The sequence below is a fragment of the Carcharhinus amblyrhynchos genome, chromosome 20, assembly GCF_965287045.1.
Source record: "Carcharhinus amblyrhynchos chromosome 20, sCarAmb.v2.hapA, whole genome shotgun sequence".
NCBI lineage: Eukaryota > Metazoa > Chordata > Chondrichthyes > Carcharhiniformes > Carcharhinidae > Carcharhinus > Carcharhinus amblyrhynchos.
Genome location: NC_137343.1, coordinates 41,951,140 through 41,974,402, shown reverse-complemented (window position 1 = coordinate 41,974,402; position 23,263 = coordinate 41,951,140). Strand labels below are relative to the sequence as shown.

Here is a 23,263-nt window from a genome sequence, read left to right as displayed (position 1 = left end):
TGATAATTTACATTTCTCAATAGTTCTGTAAGATGTGAAGTCTGGCTTTTTGTTCATTAAAATATTTCCAGATAAAATATTGCTGAAAATATGTTTGCATTAGATGACCTCTTCCATTTTCATGCAGTATTTTGCTAATCCTAATGTGAAAGGCCACTCCATTAGCCTCCATTTTCCATTGAACATACACACGAAAGAACCTGTCAGTGGGAATTGGCTTTCCAGAAAGGGCTGGTTGATGCTGTTGAGTTCTGCCAGGCAGAAGTCGTAGAACTGCTTCCAACGCATTTGTATCCTTCCTTTAAATAAGACGACTAATAGCGTACTAGATTTTCAGGTGATAAACTATGGGCTGATTTAGAGGGTCTGCCAGCCATTCTGAGGAGAAATTAGAATACCCCAGAAGGATGGGAAATGGAAAAAGGGTTTCTTTTTATTAATTTGTGGGACATGGGCTTCACTGTGTGGTCAGGATTTATTGCCCATCCCTAGTTGCCCTTGCGAACAAGGTAGTTTGTGTAAATGCTTCCCCTGTTTTTTTTTATTGAACTGAGTGATCTTTTCCTCTGATCTGTATGGCTAGAGAGAAGTGCAGTTGGTTAGGATTCTTGGATGAGTAATTTTTCTTGATCCCTGTGTTGGTTCATTCACTTGCACTGGGATGTTTTACTGTTAATAGAGCTTAATTATATGCTGCAACATCCATGCTGCTCTTTTATTGCAGAGAACTCTCAAATTCCCAGAAGAGCCTAAAACTAGTAAGGAGTTTGATGACCTGGTGCAAAGCCTGCTGTGTGGGGCAAAGGAGCGGTTAAACTATGAGGGACTCATCTGCCATCCATTTTTTACAAACATTAACTGGAACAATATCAGACACAGTGAGTTATCCCTGTTGAATTGTGCGTGGTCTGTCTCCTCATTGACCACAAGTTGTGACAATACAATTTTGTCAATTGACAAAATTCACTTTTATTCTGAAGCAATTATAAAGAACTTGGTAACTTTGATGTTGATGCTGTGCTGACTGAGGAGCTGCAGTAATGTACTTGCTATTCCAAGAAAATTTCATGAATATTTTGACTTGTGATTTTATTGCTGACAACATGCAAACCTATAGAAAAGAAAAAATGCTGCTTTTGCCAACCTCTCTGGCACGGTTGTTTTTTTTTTGGGAAGTTGTTACTACTTTCTTGATATTCTGAAACAAATGTTGAATTCTACGTACACTTTGTCATTACTGTGTTTAGATATTGATCCGGTGAAGTGAAGCAATGTTCAAGTACCAATGTTGTGTTCAAGAATGTGGGTGTTTATTTCAGCTAAAGTTGAGAGTTTCTTCCCCGCATCTTGGGGTTCAACCTTACTCTGGAGCAAAGTGGTAGTGAGAGAATCTTGCTCTACTTCAATGAAGAGACAGTTTAGACTTTGATCTTGGATTTACACTGCAAAATCTGAGCACTTCTGTCAGGTAAAACCACTTGTTAATCAATTTACAGTTGTAGTACAAATTTAGCCTTCGTAACCTAGTCAAATTTATAAATCAGTATAAATTGGCAATCCTTGGTGAGAGAGACCATGTAATAAGTCTCACAACACCAGGTTAAAGTCCAACAGGTTTATTTGGTAATAAACGCCACTAGCTTTCGGAACACTGCTCCTTCCCTCAGGTGAGTGGAGAATTCTGATCACAAACAGGGCATATAAAGGCACACAGTTTACAGAATACTGATTAGAATGCGAGCCTTTACAGCTAATCTGCTATTCAAGTCTTAAAGATGCAGACAATGTGAGTGGAGACACATGCTTCAACCAGATGAAGTTGAAGTTCTCAGCCGAGGGCTCAATTTCTGCCCCACCACCAAAATGGACCCCTGTCTTGCAGCAGACACAAGAATTCATCAGTTGAATGAGGCTGCAGGAGTTCTTCACAAACCCCAAGAGGCCAACAGCGAACACAATGAGACAGCCAATGAACCGGAACAGCCGACAAAGATCGGCAATGCAGCAACCAAAGAGAAAAGAGTCCAATTGGACTCCTCCGGAAGGCCGCTGCCCTCGACTTGACACGTGCGCCCAAGCCATCAGGAGGTGCATCAACACTAGATTCATCAACCACAGTCACAAGACAGCCCTGAACATCACCCAAGCACAATGCAATATCATCCATGCTCTCAAGACCAACCGCAACATTGTCATCAAACCAGCAGACAAAGAAGGGGCCATCGTCATACTGAACAGAATGGATTACTGCAAAGAAGTGTACCAACAACTGAACAACGAGGAACACTGCAGATAGTTACCCTCAGATCCGACCAAAGAACACACCCCGTCAACTCAACACCCTGTTCACGACCTTTGATCCGGACCTTCAGAGCACCCTCCGTGCTGTCATCCCACGTACTCCCCGCGTTGGAGATCTCTGCCTCCCAAAGATGCACGAGGCAAACACACCCGGCCGTCCCATCGTATTGGGCAATGGGATCCTGTACAAGAACCTCTCCGGCTACGTCGAAGGCATCCTGAAACCCATTGTACAAAGAACCCCCAACTTTTGTCGTGACACTACGGACTTCCTACGGAAACTCAGCACACGGAACAGCTGAACCAGGGGCACTCCTTGTCACAATGGATGTCTCAGCACTCTACACCAAAATCATTGCTGCAGCTGCCTCAGTACTCAATGCTGACGACTACCAGTTTCCAAATGCAATTTTACAACTCACCTGCTTCATCCTGGACCACGATGTCTTCACCTTCAATAACCAGTTCTTCATCCAGACACGTGGAACAGCCATAGGGACCAAATTCGCACCTCAATATGCCAACATCTTCATGCACAGGCTCGAACAAGACCTCTTCACCGCACAGGACCTTCACCCAATGCTATACACTAGATACATCGATGACATTCTCTTCCTTTTGGACTCATGGTGAGCAATCACTGTAACAACTATATGATGACATCAACAAGTTCCATCCCACCATCAGACTCACCATGGACTACTCTCTGGAATCGGTTGCATTCTTGGACACACGCATCTCCATTTAAAGGATGGTCACCTCAGCACCTCACTGTACTGCAAGCCCACAGATGTCCTCACGATGCTCCATTTCTCCAGACAGACACCTCCAGATGCTGAAAGATGCCCTCAGAAGAACAGGATATGACATTTGACTCATCGATCGACAGTTCCGACTCGCCACAGCAAAGAAACCGACCTTCTCAAAAGACAAACACGGGACACAGAGGACAGAATACTCTTCGTCTTCCAGTACTTCCCCAGATCAGAGAAGCTATGACATCTTCTCCGGAGTCTTCAACATGTCATTGACGAAGACAAACACCTCACTAGGTCACCCCCATTTTTTGCCTTCAAACAGCCACACAACCTCAAACAGACCATTATCTGCAGCAAACTACCCAGCCTTCAGGAGAACAGTGACCACAACACCACACAACCCTGCCAGAGCAACCTTTGCAACACATGCCGGATCATCGACATGGATGCCATCATCTCATGTGAGAACACCATTCACCAAGTACATAGCACATAATCTTGCAACTTGGCCAACGTTGTCTACCTGATATGCTGCAGGAAAGGATGTCCCGAGACATGGTACACTGGGGAGACCATGCAGACGCTACGACAACAGATGAATGAACACCGCTCGACAATCACCAGGCAAGACTGTTCCCTTCCTGTTGGCGAACACGTCAGCGGTCACGGGAATTCGGCCTCTGATCTTTGGGTAAACGTTCTCCAAGGCAGCCTTCACGACACACGACAGCGTAGAGTTGCTGAGTAGAAACTGATAGCCAAGTTCTGCACACATGAGGATGGCCTCAACCAGGATCTTGGGTTCATGTCACACTATCTGTAACTTCCATGACTTGCCTGAACTTGCCACACCTCACATCTGTCCTGTCTGGAGACAATACACATCTCTTTAACCTATGCTTAATGCTATCTCCACTCACATTGTTTGCACCTTTAAGACTTGAATAGTAGATTAGCTGTAAAGACTTGCATTCTAATCAGTATTCTGTAAACTGTGTGCCTTTATATGCTCTGTTTGTGATCAGAACTCTCCACTCATCTAACGAAGGAACAGCATTCCAAATGCAAGTGGCTTTTACTACCAAATAAACCTGTTGGACTTTAACCTGATGTTGTGAGATGTCTTACTGTGTTTACCCCAGTCCAACGCCGGGATCTCCACATCGAGAGAGACCATGACAGGCTTCCGTTGCATTTTAGTAAGTCAGCCTCAGCTGCATTGTGCAACAGCATAGTAATTTCCGAAATGCAGGGGTGATTCTCCCATTGCAACCTGCAACACTTCTGGCGGGTCAGGCTCGGAGAATTGCGTCGTTGGCCTTGTGTCCGGGATTTGCACACGTGCCAGGATTGCGTGCGCGTCTCCCAGAGCCGGAGAACAGTCAGAGTCCAGACCATGCTGGAAATCAGCAGGAAGACAGATAAGTCATTTGAATCTTTTTTTAATGGAGTTTAAATATATTTAGCATTTCATTATTGGGAACTTGCCAAGCCCCAATTAAATCTCCCACCCTGCCAGGAATACTTCATTCCAGCGAGGTTCAGAGTAGTTCCCCATGCTTGGGGAACTAGCGGGAGACCCCTCCGGAATGAAAGGTGGGAGGGGCGCAATCAGGACCCCCCAGAGGGTTGGGTGGCAGGAGTAGTGCCTGGGCATGGGCACCCTGGCAGTGCCAGCCTATGCCTAGGCATGGGCCAAGGGGTACCTTGGCACTGCCCATCGGGGGGGAGGGGAGAGTTCCAGAACTGTCAGACTCTGGCGTGAATAGAATCTGTCCCCCTGGGTTTTTAATGAGATTTTAATGAGAGTGCGCAGAGTGGGGAGATTTGTGTGAAGTTAAACTGAGAAACCAGTCGTGATCCAGAACAGTTTTTTTCAGCACTTTTGGGAGAATTGTCCCCACTGTTTTTTTGTCAGTAAGAAAGAAAGATCCTACTTTCTTTTCATTGCTGTTTAGAATAGCATTTATTGCCCATCTGTAAATACCCTTGAGACGCTGCTTTGAAACACTACAGTCCATGTAGTATAGGTACACTGTCAGCCGTGCTGGGGAGGGAGTTCCAGGCTTTTGACCCAGTGACAGCAATATATTTCCGAGTCAGGATGGTGAGTGGCTTGGAGGGCAACTTGCAGGTGGTGATGTTCCATGTGCCAGCTTCCCTTGCCCTTCTAGGTGTTAGTGGTTGTAAGTTTGGAAAGTGCTATAATGAAGCTTGGTGAATTCCTGCAGTGCATCTTGCAGATAGTACACACTGCTGCTACTGAGCACCCGTGCTGGAGGGAGTGGATGTTTGTGAATGGATACCAATCAAGCAGGCTACTTTTTTTCTGGATAGTGGCGAGCTTAAGTGTTGTTGGAGCTACACTCATTCAGGCAAATAGAGAATATTCCATTCCACTCCTGACTTGTGCCTTGACTTTAAGTCAGGAGGTGGGTTACTTGCGGCAGGATGCCTAGCCTTTGACCTGCTCTTGCAGCCATGGTATTTATGTGGCTGGCCCAGCTCAGTTTCTGGTCAATGGTAGCCCCCAGGATGTTGATAGGGGATTCAGCCTTGCCATTGAATGTGAAGGGACGATGGTTAGATTCTCTTATGGTCATTGCCTGGCACTTGTATGCCACAAATTTTACTGGCCACTTGTCATCTCAAGCCTGGCTATTGTCCGACTCTTGCTGCTTTTGGAAACGGACTGCTTCCCTATTTGAGGAGTCGCAAATGGTGTTGAACGTCTCTAATCCTTAGTGTTGGGCCTAATATGGCCCATTTAGCTAACAATTGCAACTTTACCATTGTGTGCAGTTTGAAAGATTCTCTCCTTTTGAGAGGCAGAAGTCTTGTCCGTTGAAACAGGAAGAAATATGAACATGACTGTTTCAGTGCTTCCAGAGTGAGACACTGCGCTTGCTGATGCACGTTTTTTGGGGTACAGTGAGTGTCTTGGAATTCTAGAGTGTCATCAGTGGCTTTCACGCAAAATGTGGGGCAAATTGCACCAGACATTATACGGACGGCGTTAGTGTGCACGTGGTAAACTTCCTCAGTACCTGTGAAGACTACACAGATTGAGACTAAATCATCACACAACTGATTTGATGCCAGTGATGTTGTTTTGGAGTTCACTCCTCCAGCTTGCGCCCTCATTTAACCACGCACAGCTGAGCACATGTTCAGCATCAAGAAGGAGCTAGTTAAAAGATTCAACTGCTTACAGGTTAGTTGCCTTTTTAATTTTTCCTGGTTGTTGCTACCATTCTACAAGTGTTTGTTACTTTTTATTGTTGTTTCAAGTTGCAGTATGCTATAGGCAGTGGTGTGACGGATGCTGAAGCAGTGTTTATTGACTTCAGGCTTCCGCACAAATACATCGCTCCTCGATGCTAGTGCATAAGTGGGCACAATGAGTACCTGAATGTAGGGGGTGAATTTTGTATGATAGCTGTGCTTCAGTAAAGATCCCCTCACTGAGATCTGTCATTGCTGCAGGGTGAAGTGGCTGTGAAGATGACTACAGATGAAGCTTTATTCCTCTGGCCCCTGCAGGGTGGAGTTGGAGAAATTTGTAACACCTTTATAGTTTGCCATCCACTGTTGCATGAGGGATGCCATAGAGGTTTTTTATTCAATATGAGCTCACGACGTTTCATTCTGCATTTCCAGAAAGCAACCAGCTGAGTGAGCTTGTAGCTTCACATTGATTGCAAACTTCCCCATGGTGCCATATACTGCTCAAGTTTTTCATTGTGGATCTTACATGTCAACTTTGCCCTATGTTGCAACAGAAAGGAACTCTACTCCCTCAACGTGAATATCAGCAACCAATCATACAGGCCAATGCCAGATGCCCTGGTTGCAGTCATGATGCCTTTGTTTTGTAGCAGTCAACTATGCTAGCTCAATTATGCTAGCTGTATTCGAGCCACCCTGGTAATGGCTGGCTAATGGCTGAAGATGGCTATCTGCTGATGGAATGGCTAATAGTTCTGGTGCACAACCTTCACAGTAGTGTGAAACGTTTGTACAATGAAATGTGGTGGAGCAGACCATTGGCATGCTGAAACAATGCTTCCACTCCCTGGAAACTCTGGAGGATACTTGCAAAGTGTTTGTATAAATTTGCCCCTCGATGTGGGGAGAGGGGAGAAATTAAGAGTTGCATGCATCTTCTAATCATCTGCAGCATGTAATTCAAAACTGAATGTAGGTTAGGAGAATTAGCTCCTAGAACACATTTACCTTCTGTGCTTTCTGCCCTGTTGCTAGTTACAAACTTAATAGTGAATATCGAAATTGTGCTCAGCATTTCCTCATGAGGGTTAGGACATTCTGGCATGTCCACTCTGGGTAGTTCCTGTTACATCACACCTTGTGCTATGTTGTCCTGCAAGACAAATAATTGTTGTTAATTATGCAGTCTGCTTGACCAATGTGAGTGCTAAGTTTGAATAGTTAACTGTGTTCAAGTTGAAATGTGGGTGTGAGTCTTAAGTGTTAAGTCTGTGAAAGTGAGGTAAAGTATATGATGAGTCCTGATTGGAGGTAGTTGTTATGTGAGTGATGGGGAAGTGAAGATGTGAGCAGTGTTTGAGGCTTGTTAAAATATTGAAGATGCATTAGTCCTGGCATTGATCTCTGCAGTTATCTGCTCACACTGCATTCTTTGTGTGTGGAGGAGCTCATGATGCCTTACAGAACATCTCTCCCATTTTCCAGCTCATCAACTACAGTCCCCTTTGCAGCTTGGAACTTTTGATACCCCTCTTTCAGTGTTATGCCATTTTCGCTGTTTCTCAGATCAGATTTATTGCATGACTCACACCTGCTTCAACCATATTGGATGCACCTTTTAACAGGTACAGACTAGTTTTTAATGGCGTAAGGAGTTATAATTTTGGATAAAATCTCCGTATTTGGGAGATGCCATAGTCATGGATATTTTTGAAAGTGTTTTATTAACCTATAGTGCCCATTAGACTTTTATTTATTTAGGAGTATAAATAAGCATGAAGGTGCCGTTACGTGCTTTGCCATCACCAATATATTTTTTTTTCAGCCCACCTTCGAGTCTACATTATTCCCACCCAAGCCTGTGGCCTTACACCTTTTGAGTTTCCTCTTCTGTTACCATGCCCTAGATAGCATCTATCTCCTTGGTAAAGACAGATGCAAAGTATTCATTGTAAGAAAAGGCAAAAAGTAGTGCCATGAGAGGAGCTGGCTGCCCTGTTCCTTGTACCTCAGGTGGAGGAAACATTCCCTTTTTAGGGCTAGATACCAAAATTCTGAGTCCCTTATGGACTGGTTAAAATTTCAGTGCATGGGGAGAAGACAAGAGGCCCAGCTTACATGTTGTGTCTGAGGTGCTTCCCAACTGTGCAGTAGACAGTATAATTGATAACAGAGCTCTGTAGCTCGCTGATCAATGCATTAGTTAGTTGAGTGGAAATATGGGTGAATTGTTTTATTTGTTGCACTAGACCGGATTTAATGATGACCAATTTTACCGGTAGTGTGACAAGCTTGATATTAGCTTGGATGTGATTGCCGGTCATGTGTGCATACATTCTGCGCTAGTTGTTATTTGGCTTTTGCTGAGCATTCTGTTTATAATACTTTATACATCATTACAGTCACCTGTTCAGTGGGTTTATAACTGGGACTTTAGAATGAGTCATGCATTAATGAATATACAATGAAGAAAATCTACACTGCACTGTAGAACCAGTGAGCTCGTGCCTCCAGAAACAGGAATTGTGAACTGTTGCTCTGGTAGTCTGTACTTAATGCAGACGGTGCTGTGAAATATGGGAAACTGATGTGCTAACCTGTTATGGACTTGTAATGGCGACAGGATGAATATTGGGCATCACTCAGGGTACAGTCATTTCAATTCATTTTATAACTGGATTGTTGTTCATCTCCTTTCCATAGTGGGTTGATTTATATCGGTTATTGATCATCTTCAGGAGGAATGTTATCATATTTCAGGGATGTGAGCATGTTTTTGGTTTATTTTCTGAACCCATCCATGTACTATATAATGCTGCATTAATGTCTGAATGGAATAGGATGCCATGGAAACAAAATTGCCAATGTAAGCAGTGCTACAGAACAGGAACAGTGTGTAGGTGTTCCATCCCTCTGAAGGATAGGCTCATATTGATCCTCAGCATAATTATAGTCTCTAAGCTGCATGTTAACCTCTTCAGTGCTGTAAGAGAAGTGCAGCTGAACCCTACGTCAGCCGGCAATCTGTTTTGCCGCCTATTTTCCAGCTTCCTTTCTCATTTTGTGTGTGAGAATAAATTATTCAGTTTCTACTGATCAAATCATTTTTATCACCAGGATAAAACAGCTTCATCTGGATTCATCTTTGCTAATCCTGAGTGAACAACTCTGGTCACTGTACAAACCTCCTCTACCCATTGCTGTGTTGTTTTTCTCTTTTTAAGGAAGTCATGTCTTTCTAACGTTTGAGTGCTGCCAGCTGTCTGGTACCTTACCCCAAGCAGTCTGTGTTGGAATGCTATTTAACCATCCTGTGATAATCTGCACGAACCTGACAGTATAAGTGAATTTTCCAGTACTCGTTGTCAGATTGACTTTTTGTGTCTTTTTGGTACATCATTCCCAATCAAGAATCCAATTTGGTCCAATCAGAGGCCCCACGAGAGACAAAACAGATCCAAGCTGCTGAAGACAGGCTGTTTCTCCTGTTGGGTTCGATCAAACAAGATTCAAGCTGACAGGGTGAGGCGTTACACCCCATCCTGTGCTTGATCTGAACTTCATTTTAGCCAAAAGGTTGAGATGGCTTCAAAAAATTGAGGTGACACCTCCATGTAACATCATTGGCTTAGACCAGCTGCAGGATTAAAAACGGGGTGGCATGCCAGTGTTGCACGCACCAGTGACCCAGGTTCAATTCCTGGCTTGAGTCACTGTGCAGAGTCCAATTTGTCCAGGTGCTCCAATTTTCTCCCATAGTCCAAAACATGTGCTAGTTAGGTGCATTGTCTGTGCTAAATTCTCCCTCAGTGTGCCCGAGCAAGTGCCAGACTAGGTGTGGTGGCTAGGGGATTTTCACAGTAACTTTATTGCAGTGTTAATGTAAGCTTACTTGTGACTAATAAATAAACTTTTTACTTTTAAAAATTGCATTTGATCTTAGCAAAAAGGCCAATTGTTATCCAGGAAAGAAATCCAGGCTGTTTGTTCCTCCCTTCCTGCTCCCTCTGGCCAAAGGATTCAGATTAATCGTCATGTCCTCTTTTGGTAATATTTGCTTAAAAGGGGCTGAATCTGCAACCTTTTCTAGTCTGGTTGTCTGAGCATTGGTTTACCCATTACAGGAGTGGGAGTAATCTTTTAATAGTATGGTAGATCACATCACTTTTACATTGGAGCAACTTGAATGTTTAATAATGAGGGGGCAGATCTTGATGTGGAACCCAAAATGCCTTATAAAATTGAAATTTGTGTAAGCTCGTACAGTGGAAAAATGTCAGCACAAAAACATTGTCGCCCCAACAGCCACTGAGAATATATTGGCACTGACTTTTTATTTGTGAACAGAGGAACTAGGTCGAAGTTTCCCTGTGAAAAGCAATGTTGTGGTTGGTTCCTGATCCTTGGCGATTGAGCTGGCCAAGGAAAGGTTGTTACTTCACGCACACGAAAAAAAATGGATGGGTGAGCTGGGCTAGCCTGCTCTTGCTTGCTATCTGGTGGTGGCTTCTGGTACCGCATTAACAGAGAGCTGGGTGTTGATTGGTTTAACTTCACTTGAGGAATGGTGCATGGTAGGGGAGGGGAGAGAACTTCAAAGAAAAATTAACAAACTTCAAGGAAAAAAAGCAGGCACTACAAGTGTAGCTGCAAGTGTTGAAGCAATAATAGGGCATGTATTTCCAAAAGGGAACAAAGTAAAACTGCTGCAGAGTGAGAATGACATTGAAAACAAAAGTCACCCATTCAGAGTGGGGATGCATTAAGGATTGGGAGGTGCCTGACTCTCATCCATTATAGGATGAAGCTTTCTTGAGGGTCAGTCTGTTAATTAGTGACCATCTCTGACTTGATCTCAGCTATTAGTTGATTTCTTTTAAATAAAAATGAATCTATGGAATAGGGGAAACAGCAGAAATTGCCTCTTTGACTCAAATCTACTTTCTGGTATTTCAATTCTGCCCTTAAACCAGGAATAAAACCAGGAATACTTACTGGGTGAAAGGATATGGGAGAAGGTACATTGTGTGATTGATAATGTGAAGCGAAACTAAAGAATTAGAATAGTGTATTCAAAAATGTCAAGGAGTGTAATAATACCTTCCACAAGGATCCGATCCTTTATAACTATTGTTTACAATAGATTCTCCATAATTTCTACAGTATTACTGTGCCATAGTTTTCCTCTGCTTCAGATTCTGCAATGCTTTATGCGCAAAAAGATATATTTCAGGTGGGGACAATAACATCTTGTGTGCGTTGCTCAAACTTATATGATGCTAAAGATTTTTAATCTTCATATTCAGCTTTGAATCTCGGTCAGTGAAGTGTCATCTCTGCACAAACCTTGTCAGGGTCTTGGTAATTCAGGAGGACAATGCATTTTGCTGCTACAGTAGTCTGATATCTATCTGGGAACCTTTGGATGGATCACAGGGTTGTTAGTTTGCCTGCAAGATGACCTGTGAAGCCTCTTGTCATTTCTACAGCTTCCCTGCCACATGGCACAGTCCAACCAAATAGCAAAGTAAAATCAGTGGCTGCGTGCCTTAGATCGACAATGTGCCTGACTGCTGTACTGCCAGCAGATGTTTATGTTCCCAACAACAAAGGGGATTGCCTCTGTCTTTTGGAAGGTTCCCTTCAGCTAATCTCGTGTTCTTGGGGAGGTGGCAGCAATATGACCCTACGTGAAGAATATGCTGCAGGACTGACCAGCTCAGAGCTGTCATGGTTAAACCTGCAGTTTCTCGGACAAAGTAGATTGGCACAAGTACTGCAGTGCTGACTGAGTTTGGCTACTAGCATATTCATTACTGAAAAATTGTACTTGCAGTGCAGAAAGTAAGTTTCTGCAGACAGCAGCAGTCTGTCATTGTCAATTGGTTCTGCAGCATTATCAGATTAGTCATTTCCAAGGAGGGCTGTTGATGAATTAGGATTATTACAAAATGTATTGACGATTATGGCGTACCAGAATGCTCTAAATAATTGCCTTTGAAACCTGTCTCTTTATTGGTTAGCTGTGTACTAGGTATTGTGGAAGCCAGGAGTAAACCCACAATGTAGCTACGTGGATCTTAATCTTTACTTTTCATAATAATTATTGCAGCATTGTATTATGAACTTTTATATTGCCACAGTTGTTTTGGCATCAAATAAGAAGTGATTCGTGTTGTGGCATAAGGATGGGTGGAGCCAGGGCCATTATAATTTTCCTCCTATGTATCACAGTATTTTCAGAGAAGCACAGTGTATATGTAACACAAGCTTTTGATTGCATCTGCAGAGCAATATTAGAGATCATTCTGAGCTATATGGCTGTCAGGTTATCTGTGAGTAAGATCCACTTTTACCTCAAACTGATGTAACGAGCTGTGACAGCCTATTGAATACACAGCTCCAGTAGTGACTCACTCCTCATTTTTATTGATACGATTGCATGCCGGCTGTTGCCTCTTCGTTCACGATACTTTTGCCGGATTCCAGCATATCTTGTGCTCCCTTTGCAGTTCCACCTCCTTTTGTACCCACACTGGAAAGTGACGATGATGTGTCCAATTTCGATGAGCCGGAGAAAATCTCGCGCCCGACGATCAAGACACGGCAGCTGAACAAGTCAGGTTTTACAGGAGAGGACTTGCCATTTGTGGGATTGTCCTTTACCAAGACACTGGCTGCACTCTCCTGCTCCGAGTAAGTACGATCACTCAGTTAACACTTTCACCCTCAGTGTAATGCTAGTAGTTCTGCAAAGGTGCAATGTATTTCAGTGTAACAAGAAAGTCTGACAATTGTGTTTTGAAACGCCTGTGCAATATGTGCTTCAGGGTCATTATCTGTTATCTTTTTAAATATTGATTTTTTTTTATATAAAGATTTTTCCAGGAAAGGATGTTGCTTCATTAAACTTCCAAGATGTCCAAGCAGCAGTTAATTTGTAGAGAATTATTGCTTCTTTGCTAAGCTGGGATCAAAATTTCCAAGTGTGACCACAGTTACCACTTGAACAAAGACTGCTCCTGCTGTCCACTTTCCTGCCTTTTGAAATTTGCTGTTAGTTAATCTGTAGGTTGCCCCAGTGTATATATAAACTCCTTTGCTTTTGTAATTCTTTACGCTTTTGTCAGGATGGTCATGTGACCTAAGGGGACAGACTCAATCCTTGCTCAACTGGAGTCTGTGGAATTTTGGTCTCTTTCTAAAGTTGAGTTCAAATTCCACTCTAGAGACAAACGTTTGGTTAGGAAAGACTCATGGATTAAATGTGTGGACAGTAGACAAGTGAGGAAAAAAAAATGAGAGAATATACAAAGGGATTATGAGAGAAGTCAATAAATATGAAATTAAATTATCATTATTAAAACAAAATAGTAAAATGTCTTACAGGTGCATAATTTTTTAAAAAAGGAAGGCTGTGATGGGAATGGGACTATTAAAGAATAGACCAGATTACAGTGATAATGATAGGGAGATGCCAGAAATGGTAGATAATTACTTTGCTTTGGTATTTTACCATGGAGATAGATCAAGTAACATGCCTTTAAATGATATGATGGGACAAGTTATGAGCTAAGCATATATTTTTTTTAAAAGGCATGTATTGAATAAACTGAAAAGAAGAAAAAACTTTTGGTCTGGATGGATTTCATTCACTCACTTTTATAAAGAATGCAGGGAAGAGGCAGCAGATTTAATAATTTGATAAAACAAGGAGTCATACCAGAGGACTAGTGGATAGTTAATATATATCTTTATGGAAGACAGACAGATATGTACAGGGAATTACACAGCAAGTTTGACGTTGAGAAACAAGATAATGGAGTCCTTACAAAAGGAGAGAACAGAAAAACCTCAAATGAGAAATATAACACAGAATAATCAGCATGGATTTGAAAAGGATAAAGCTTACTTTGCCAATCTTGTTGAATTGTTTGCAGAGGTAACAGAGGGAGTAGACAATGCTAATACAATAGATGTGTTCTTTCTGGATTTTCAAGAGGGCATTGATAAGGGGCCTCATAATAGACTGATGAATAAAGTCCGGTAATATGGAGTCTGGGGACAAGTGGCAAAATGGATTGCCAGCTGGCTTCAAGACAGAAAGCAGAGAGTGGGAGTAAAGGAAGGTAGTTACTCAGAAGGTGTAAAGTGCTGTTCAAGAAAGATCAGTACTGTTCACAATTATATTACTGATTTGGAGTTTGGAATCAAAAACAATATTTCTAAATTTGCTCATGACACCAAAATGGGGTGGGCGAGAGGGGGAATATGATGGTCTGAAAAATTGACAGACACTTTCAAAGCTCGCAGAATGAGAAAACAACTGGTGATTAAACTTCAAAACTACTGATTCTAGTTAGTACATTTTAATAGGAAGGGCACATATCACTTGGAAGATGCAAATCTAGATGAGATTGCGATGCAAAGGGATCAAATTAATCAATCACCAAAAGTTGCACTGAGGTTTGGAAGGCCATTTATAAAAAAACAAACACTAGATTTTATTTCTGGAAGAACAGAATTGAAAAGTAATGAGGTTATTGCTAAGCCCATATTGGGCCTTGGTTACACCTCATTCAAAGGCATTCGATGCCTGATCAAATGAGTGCAGTCAAGTGGCTTTGATGAGCAATGTACGACTTCATGGCCTCTAGCCAACAGCGCTCAGACTTGGGATTTCTGTCCCGGGATCTTTGATTCCAGGGAAAGACCTGCCATGCCCAATTAAGAACATAAGAACATAAGAAATAGGAGCAGGAGTAGGCCATCTGGCCCTTCGAGCCTGCCCCGCCATTCAATAAGATCATGGCTGATCTGTCGTGGCTCAGTTCCACTTTCCCGCCCTCTCCCCATAACCCTTAATCCCCTCTCTTATCAAAAACCCATCAACCCGCTTCTTAAAAATATTTAGCGAGGCAGCCTCCACCACTTCAACGGGCAGAGAATTCCAGAGATTCACCACCCTTTGAGTGAAGAAGTTCCTCCTCAACTCCGTTCTGAACTGCCCCCCCTTTATCTTGAGGCTGTGCCCCCTAGTCCTACTGTCTTTTTTGAGCGGGAAGAGTCTTTCCACCTCTATCCTATCCATCCCATTCATCATCTTATACGTCTCAATGAGATCTCCCCTCATTCTTCTAAACTCTAACGAGTACAAGCCTAGTTTATTCAGCCTCTCCTCATAGCTCAACCCCCTCAACTCCGGTATCAGCCTAGTAAACCTCCTCTGCACTCCCTCCAAGGCCAAAATATCCTTGCGCAGGTGCGGCGCCCAAAACTGCACACAGTACTCCAGCTGCGGCCTCACCAATGCCCTATACAGCTGCAGCAAGACCTCCCTACTTTTATATTCAATCCCCCTCGCTATGAAGGCCAGCATCCCATTCGCCTTCCTGACCACCTGCTGCACCTGCAGGCTGGGTTTTTGCGACTCATGCACAAGGACCCCGAGGTCCCTCTGCACCGTCGCCTGCTGCAGTTTTTCGCCACGTAAGTAATAGTCCTTCCTACCATTCTTCCTACCAAAGTGGACCACCTCACACTTGCCAACATTAAATTCCATTTGCCATTTCCTGGCCCATTCGCCCAGCCTATCTAGATCCTTCTGCAGACTCTCCACACCCTCCGCACAATTTGCCTTTCCCCCAATCTTGGTGTCATCAGCAAATTTCGACACCCTACACTCGGTTCCCTCCTCCAGATCATCTATATAAATGGTAAATAGCTGAGGCCCCAGCACCGACCCCTGGGGCACTCCACTAGTCACCAACCGCCAATCCGAATAGCACCCATTGACCCCCACTCTCTGCCTCCTATTTGACAACCAATCCTCTATCCACGCTAACACCCTACCCCCAACTCCATGTCCTCTGACCTTCTGCAGTAACCTCTTGTGAGGTACCTTATCAAACGCCTTCTGAAAATCCAGAAAGACCACATCCACCGGCTCTCCTCTATCCACCGCCCTAGACACATCCTCATAGAACTCCAGTAAATTTGTCAGACACGACTTCCCTTTAATGAAACCAATTAAGGGCCTGATTAGTGCTTAATGTTGAAAATCTTTCTTAAAATAGTTTGACGGAGCTCTCATCCGTTCCATAGCTGGTGGGCTAGACTTCCTGTCATCTTCATTAAATACTGTGCAATCGGTCGACTGAACAGTTCTATTTGTGGATTTTTGGATGGAGGTAGAAAAGGCCTGTTCAGGATTGGGGACTGTGATGTTATAGGTTACGAGAGAAAAGATTTCCAAAGGAGACGGGGCCAGTGACAGTCAGTGAAGCAGATGTTGGATGCTCATTGTTGGGCTGGTGGTCAAGGTGGATTTTGGAGAACGTGTCAGAATTATCATTCAACCCCTGTCAGTTTAGAGATCTGTTTGCCAAGCAGCAGCAGCGCTATCTTTGTCAGCAGATTTAATGACCAAGTCAAAGTTGGACCTGAGAGAACAATGCTACAAATTTAGAGGGAATGAATGGTCAGAATGAATGAAAGAAGCAAAGAAATAGAAATGGCTACTGTCTTGCTGCCTATTCCCAATAATAAGCAAGCATAATAATTCACTTTTGTATGGTATAGTGCACCCTCAATATTAACCATACTTGTGCAGCTTGAACCTGAGGTGAGTGTTGCCGACTGAGTCAAGATGGCAACATCTGATGTATGAGCCTGGCAAAGTGTGCAGTGTTGAAATCTGATTATAGCTATATTGCAGGACATCTATGGAAATATGTTGAAACTATATGCATGCATGAGGGGATCTGGTAATCAAACATATTTCAGGGTGGCTCATTACTTCTTCCCATAATGTGTTCGCCATGCAGCACCTAGACCTGGCATAACTTTTGGTCAATTAGTTACGAACATAGCAATGGATATGATGATTTGAGAACCTGGTATTGTTATGCCATTAACATGTACACATTTAACATATTTGCAATATAGTGTTGAACAATAATAGGCAGAGGAACATAGATGTTTGTGGGTGAACCTAATGGCTGCCTGCTGAGTGTTGCTCGGTTTGTCCCTAACATAAATCCATTTCTGTCTACTAATTAAATCATGCCAAAGTACTTTCTATGTATAGATAGGGACACAGACTGAATCAAAGTACAAGATGGAAGAGAGGTGAATTGAAAATGCTCCAGGGAGTGAGAAACCACTGCCCCCTTCTGCATGGCAGGAAGAGGGCTGCTGAGCATCGCATTCAGATATGGAAAAGTCTGAGCTGAGCAACAGCCTCACCTGAACTGAAAAAATTGAGAAAAGAAGTTAATGAAGCCCTTGGGAAAATGAATATTTCAACCTCAGAATGGTAGCAAACTGTCAGCAGTTTGGGAAAGTGGGTAATGGAGTCTGAGAACAGAATTGATACGATTGACAATAGTAAGAAATGCAATGACAGCTACTGTTTTGTTAGAAGATAGATGTGAGCGCTTCAAATTTCATGAGATGGAATATCTGAATTTATGGGGTGCCAGAAAACTCAGAAGGTGGAGACGTTATCCAGTGGGTAGAAAGCTTTCTCAAGGACATTTTAAGCTCCTGGTCGATTTTCCTCTAGAGCAGGCTCACAACTGCAACAAAGCCGTCAGATACTAATGCACCCCTGAGGTCACTTGTGGTGGAATTTCTCCGCTTCCGGATGAAACAGTACATTCTCATCAAGACTTGGGGCGAGAAAAACTTCCAATTCAAAGGAAGGTCAATCACACTAGATCAGCAATACTCTGCAGTGAAAACTGTGTGGATATTAAGCAGCCTGGGGAGAAGAACACAAGAATCCAAACACCTTATGTTCTTATGTTTTTATGTTCTTACCTTACCCATTGATGCTGAGAGTCCATCTTGAAGATGGAAGCAAAACTTTTCATTAGCATGAGAGGCTGCAGAGGGATTGAAACATCTGGGCATCACTGCAAGCCCCTGAGGATGAGTGGTTAGAGAGAGAGAAACATGCACATCACCCGATGGCATACCGCTGGTAGAAATCAACGATAAAGCCATGCAGTGGTTTGAGACGCAGACAGTCTGCTTCGGGCATGATGAGGGTAGGCAGTGTTAAAACAGTGGTTAGATGCGTCTCAGACATGAGTAGGAACAAAATTAAAGTTTAAATTGCTGACTCCTTAACTTGTATGTTATCCATGGACTGGGTTGGCTAACTAAAATTCAATTGCAGCCAACATGATGGGTGCAGCTCAGGTAATCTGGTGTAATGTTAGCCAGTTGATGTGATACTGTTCTTTTGGGGATATTCACCATGGCCAATCCACCTAACCTACACATCTTTGGACTGTGGAGGAAACACACATAGAACTGGAAGAATGTGCAAACTTCACACAGACAATCACTCGAGGCTGGAATCGAACCCAGGTCCCTGGTGCTGTGAGGCAGCAGTGCTAACCATTGTGTCATGGTGTCCTCAGTGTTACTTTACATGTGGCTGAGTACTTTTTGCTTTTTTATATACACTTAATTTTGTTTATTCAGAATTGTTTGGAAAGTTTTTTTAGCCAGTTCTTATAACAGTTGGGTACAGGAACAGTTAGACAGGGGGAGCCAAGTCCAAATGGCTGTGCTTGTTTAGACAGGAAAGTTCGTTCAGCTGTCCTATCACCAATGCAGCTGAAGGCTTGAGTAGCAGAAGGTCTGCTCCGGAGATTCCTTGTTGTTATTATACACGATTATGTATTTAACAAGTTGGATACTGAGACACTAAGCCTTGCTTTTGTTGATTTGAACTATTTTTGTCCTAGCCCCACTTGGAAATGGGTCAGATTTGCAGTTAAAACTTTGGTGTGCGTAGTTTCTATCTCACAGTATTCTCAAGGGAATAATGTTAAAGCCACTGTGGATATCGCCCCCATCCCCCATGTTCTCTTCTCTCATATTAAGTTATTTATCAAGCTGGGTACACCTGAAATATCAATTGAATACCGATTATTATGGATGCATTAAAGGTAATTAGCTATAATGTGAACATAACCCTATTAAGGGAAAAAAAAATTCGCGGTTGAAATATCTGTGTTGCAAAATTTCATTTTTACATGAATCACATTTGGCCGATATTGAACATAATAAGCTGGGCAGATCTTGGACAAACCAAACTTTTCTCCTTGTGCATCAGGGAGAAAAGGAGATGTTGCAATCTTATTCCACAGATTGGTGTAATTCTGTATCCACTCGCAACACAAAGACACCAAAGACATGTTCGTATTGCTTAATGGGGCAGAAATGTCACTGATAAATGGATAAACCCCAATGAGGATTACGCACAATTTATTAAAAAGATAAAATCATACAATATACAGTGCAGACTATTTGGCCCATCCAGCCTGCACCGAAAACAATCCCACCCAGGTCCCATCCCTGTAACCCCCCCACATTTACAGTCCCAATTCCCCTGACACCAAAGGGCAATTTAACATGGCCAATCCATCTAACCCATACATCTTTGGCGTGTGGGAGGAAATCAGACCTCCTGAGAGAAACCCATACAGTCAGTAACCTTAGGCCGGAATTGAATTCGGATCCCTGCCACTGTGAGGCAGCAGTGCTAACCACTGTGCCACCATGCCACCAGATCTTCAATCTTATATTTGATAAAAGTACAAGATTGCACTTATTGGGAGGGAGTTTTAATTATGTCCCAAATGGCAGGTAGGCTCTCAACATCATCAAACCACTGCTCCAAGATGAGCAAATCAATGAGGAATCATGTAATAGAAGCTGGGCTAGTAACACATGGCAGCGCCTGTTGCGGAGTAGCAGAGACTTTACATTTTACTCTGTTACTCCCACGTTGGTTATTTCTTTACAAATAAGTCAGAGGCTGATGGAATAATTCCACAGACATCTTGCCAATAGCTCTCTGAGATCATGGTCCGATGGTTGTGACATGGAATCTGTGACAAAAATCTACCTCAAAGGGGTGCCATTTGAATGCATCGCTTGGGCAACATGGTGGCACAGTGGTTAGCACTGCTGCCTCACAGCTCCAGGAGCCCGAGTTTGATTTCCTGCTTGAGTCACTGTCTGTGTGGAGTTTGCACATTCTCCCCATGTTGGTGTGGGTTTTCCGCGGGTGCTCCGGTTTCCTCCCACAGTCCAAAGATGTGCAGATTAGGTTAACTGGCATGCTAAATTGCCCGTTGGTGTCTGGGGTTGTGAAGGTTAGAAGGATTTGTGGGGTAAGTATGTGGGGTTATGGGAATAGAACCTGGGTGGGATGTTAGTGCAGACTTGATGAGCAAAGTGACCTCCTTTTGCACTGTAGGATTTCTGAGAACTCAATGCAGCATCAGATACCTTACCCCTGATTTTATGGCACTCTTGTGAAGGCATATTTAAGACATTGCGTCATCTCATTTGCTTGTGCCAAAAGGAAGAAAAATGAATTAAAACGGATTGAATTGGAACAGGAAATAAGTAATTTGGAACAGTAACACAAAAAGCAGCATTCATCTGCTTTGATGGCCTCCCTCACAAAGGCTGGCAGAGACCTAGATAGTTTGCTTTCAGAACAAGTCAAAGGAAGATTTGCAAAACCAGAGAGAAACGAATGCAGTGAGCCGCTTGTTGGCATTTCAATTAAGAAAACAGCAATCATCCAATATTGCTGCAAAACTTGAGTCAAAAACACCCCAGACTTCCACAGGAAATTGTACAAGGATTCTGGTGGTTGTTGGGATAGGAGAAAAAGTAATGACTTTCTGCAAAGCATCAACATGACAAAGTTGTCAGAAAATAACACTAAGGAATTGGACAAGTCTGTTGCCAATTTGGAAATTGATGAAGCAATAGATGCTCCCAAAAATAGTAAAAACATGACACTGGTTGCATAAACAAATTTTTTATGACTTTTAAAGATGTACTTTATTTCAGGCCTGTCATTACTCACTAGGAACTGGACCACTAGGTCTTTGGTGGAGAGATGCAGTCACGATGGTTGTTCGTGAGGAGGGTAGGGACCCAACAGAGTCTGGGTCATATCAGCCCATATCATTATTTAATAAAAATTCTAACATCAAGACTGGCCAGTAGATTAAATAGGATAACAACTGAGATTAAAGTCAGACCAAACTGGATTTATAATGGGGTGTTGCTCTGGAGACAATCTCCGCAGGCTCCTTGATATCATGATATATTCCCAAAGTAGTGGAATTGAGGCCTGAAAATAAGTTTGACCGAGCATCATGGGTGTACTTTTTCGCACTTTAGAACAGTAAAAAGTCTCACAACAGCAGGTTAAAATCCAACAGGTTTATTTGGTAGTGCTGCTGCTTCATCAGGTAAGAACTTCATCACCTGATTAGACAATATAGACATAAAAAGTGTTATAGCTGGAGAAGAGCTGCACAAATTGTCATTATACGCTGAGGTGTTGCTATACTTACCAGATCCTACAACATCCAGGTTTTATCTGAAAAAGAGGATTCAAAAGTTTAATTATTATTCAGGTTACAAAGTTAATTATGATAAAACTGATGCAACAGAAGTAAGTGGACAGATTCCCAAATATATTAAGACAGTGCTTTTAAATGGCCCAGTCAGGGCATTAAATATCTCTGTTCTTGTTCCACCTTCAATTGATAGAATATATGGAGCAAAATACACTATTATCATTAACCACTTTAAGTGTGATCTGGATCGGTGACTGATCTTACCCTTCTCTGTATTAGGGTGGATTGAAGTTATCAGGATGAATGTCCTCCCCAGCTTATTGTACCTGTTCCAGATGTCTACATTAAATATGCTGGATTATCTGATCTCCTGTTTTATATGGCAAGAAAAATGACCCAAAGTGTGATTTAACACATTACAGCTGACTAAGCTGGAAGCAGGTTTATCATTCTTGACTTTTAAATTCTATTTTTGGGCAGCTCGACTAAAATTATGACAGCTTGGCTAACAGAGTAGAAATGCGATGGCTGAACCTGGAGAAGCCAGCATGCCAACTTCCATTAACAGCGCTGCCTTTTATAGGTAACAGGATAAGAGACTGCAGAATGAGTAATTGGATGAGATTGACTTAATATTTGGAAAGAAATTCAGCAATCATTTCTTGGCTCTGACCACTATTGGATCTATCAAAATGTCATAATAAGAACTTTAAGAAATGGTCGGAATATAGTCCCCCCTTGCTTCACCAGTTATTCAGCAAGCTACTCTATTTGCACAGATGAGGGGGGAATTCGGCTTTCCAATACTGGCTTTTTAAGATACCTGCAGGTAAGACATTTTATTTTAAAACATGAAGACCTAAACAAACTAAGAAGTCCACCTCCACTAGAGTCATACTTTGCAAGCATTCAGCGAGGTGCCACCGGCAGAAAAGTAAAATCCTGGATGTATCAGACGTTGCTCTCCATGGTGCCTAGCAATTCCTTATACATTAAAATAAAATGGGAGGTTGAAATACAACAGATGTTGGTGGAAGAGTGGAGTGAAATCTGCTCTGAGGCCCATCTTGTCATCTGCTCAAATATCTGGTGAGAAAATGAATGGAAGCTGTTCATCAAGTACTTCAGACCACATTGTTGCACCAACCCCCCTCCCCTCACCTTTCAGCAACTGCTGTATTAGATACAATTCCTGTGGGGATGGAAGGAAGAAAACATAACTATCTTTTACAAATTTGACTTATAACTGTCATTAAAGATATCATCTTCAACTGACAAACCCACATGTGTAACCTATGATTCTTGGTTATCTAAAGCTATTTGAGATGGAAAGAGTCATACAATCATTACAATTACAAAGCCAAACACTCTTTCAAAGATGGATCCCGGTAATGGGAATATTGGCCACATGAACTAAACCATAAAGAGCAACCCCCCACCAACCCAATACAACACCACTCATTTTATTTTCTCTTTTTTTAAACTTTGTCTCTTGCTATGCCTGTTTGCTCTTTCTTATTGTTATCTCTCATTTATATTTATTTGATATAAAAAGATTTTTTTAGCTGT

General features: G+C 42.5%; 1 protein-coding gene across 1 annotated transcript in view; it reads left to right on the top strand.

Annotated features, from left to right (window-relative positions):
• The window catches only part of LOC145355956 (citron Rho-interacting kinase-like), a 180,815-nt gene that overhangs the window by 33,953 nt on the left and 123,599 nt on the right, over nt 1–23,263 (top strand). The window contains exons 9-10 of the mRNA XM_080208469.1: nt 725–878; nt 12,800–12,983. Coding sequence (XP_080064595.1) covers nt 725–878; nt 12,800–12,983 — 338 coding nt within the window. The remainder of the gene's footprint in view (nt 1–724; nt 879–12,799; nt 12,984–23,263) is intronic.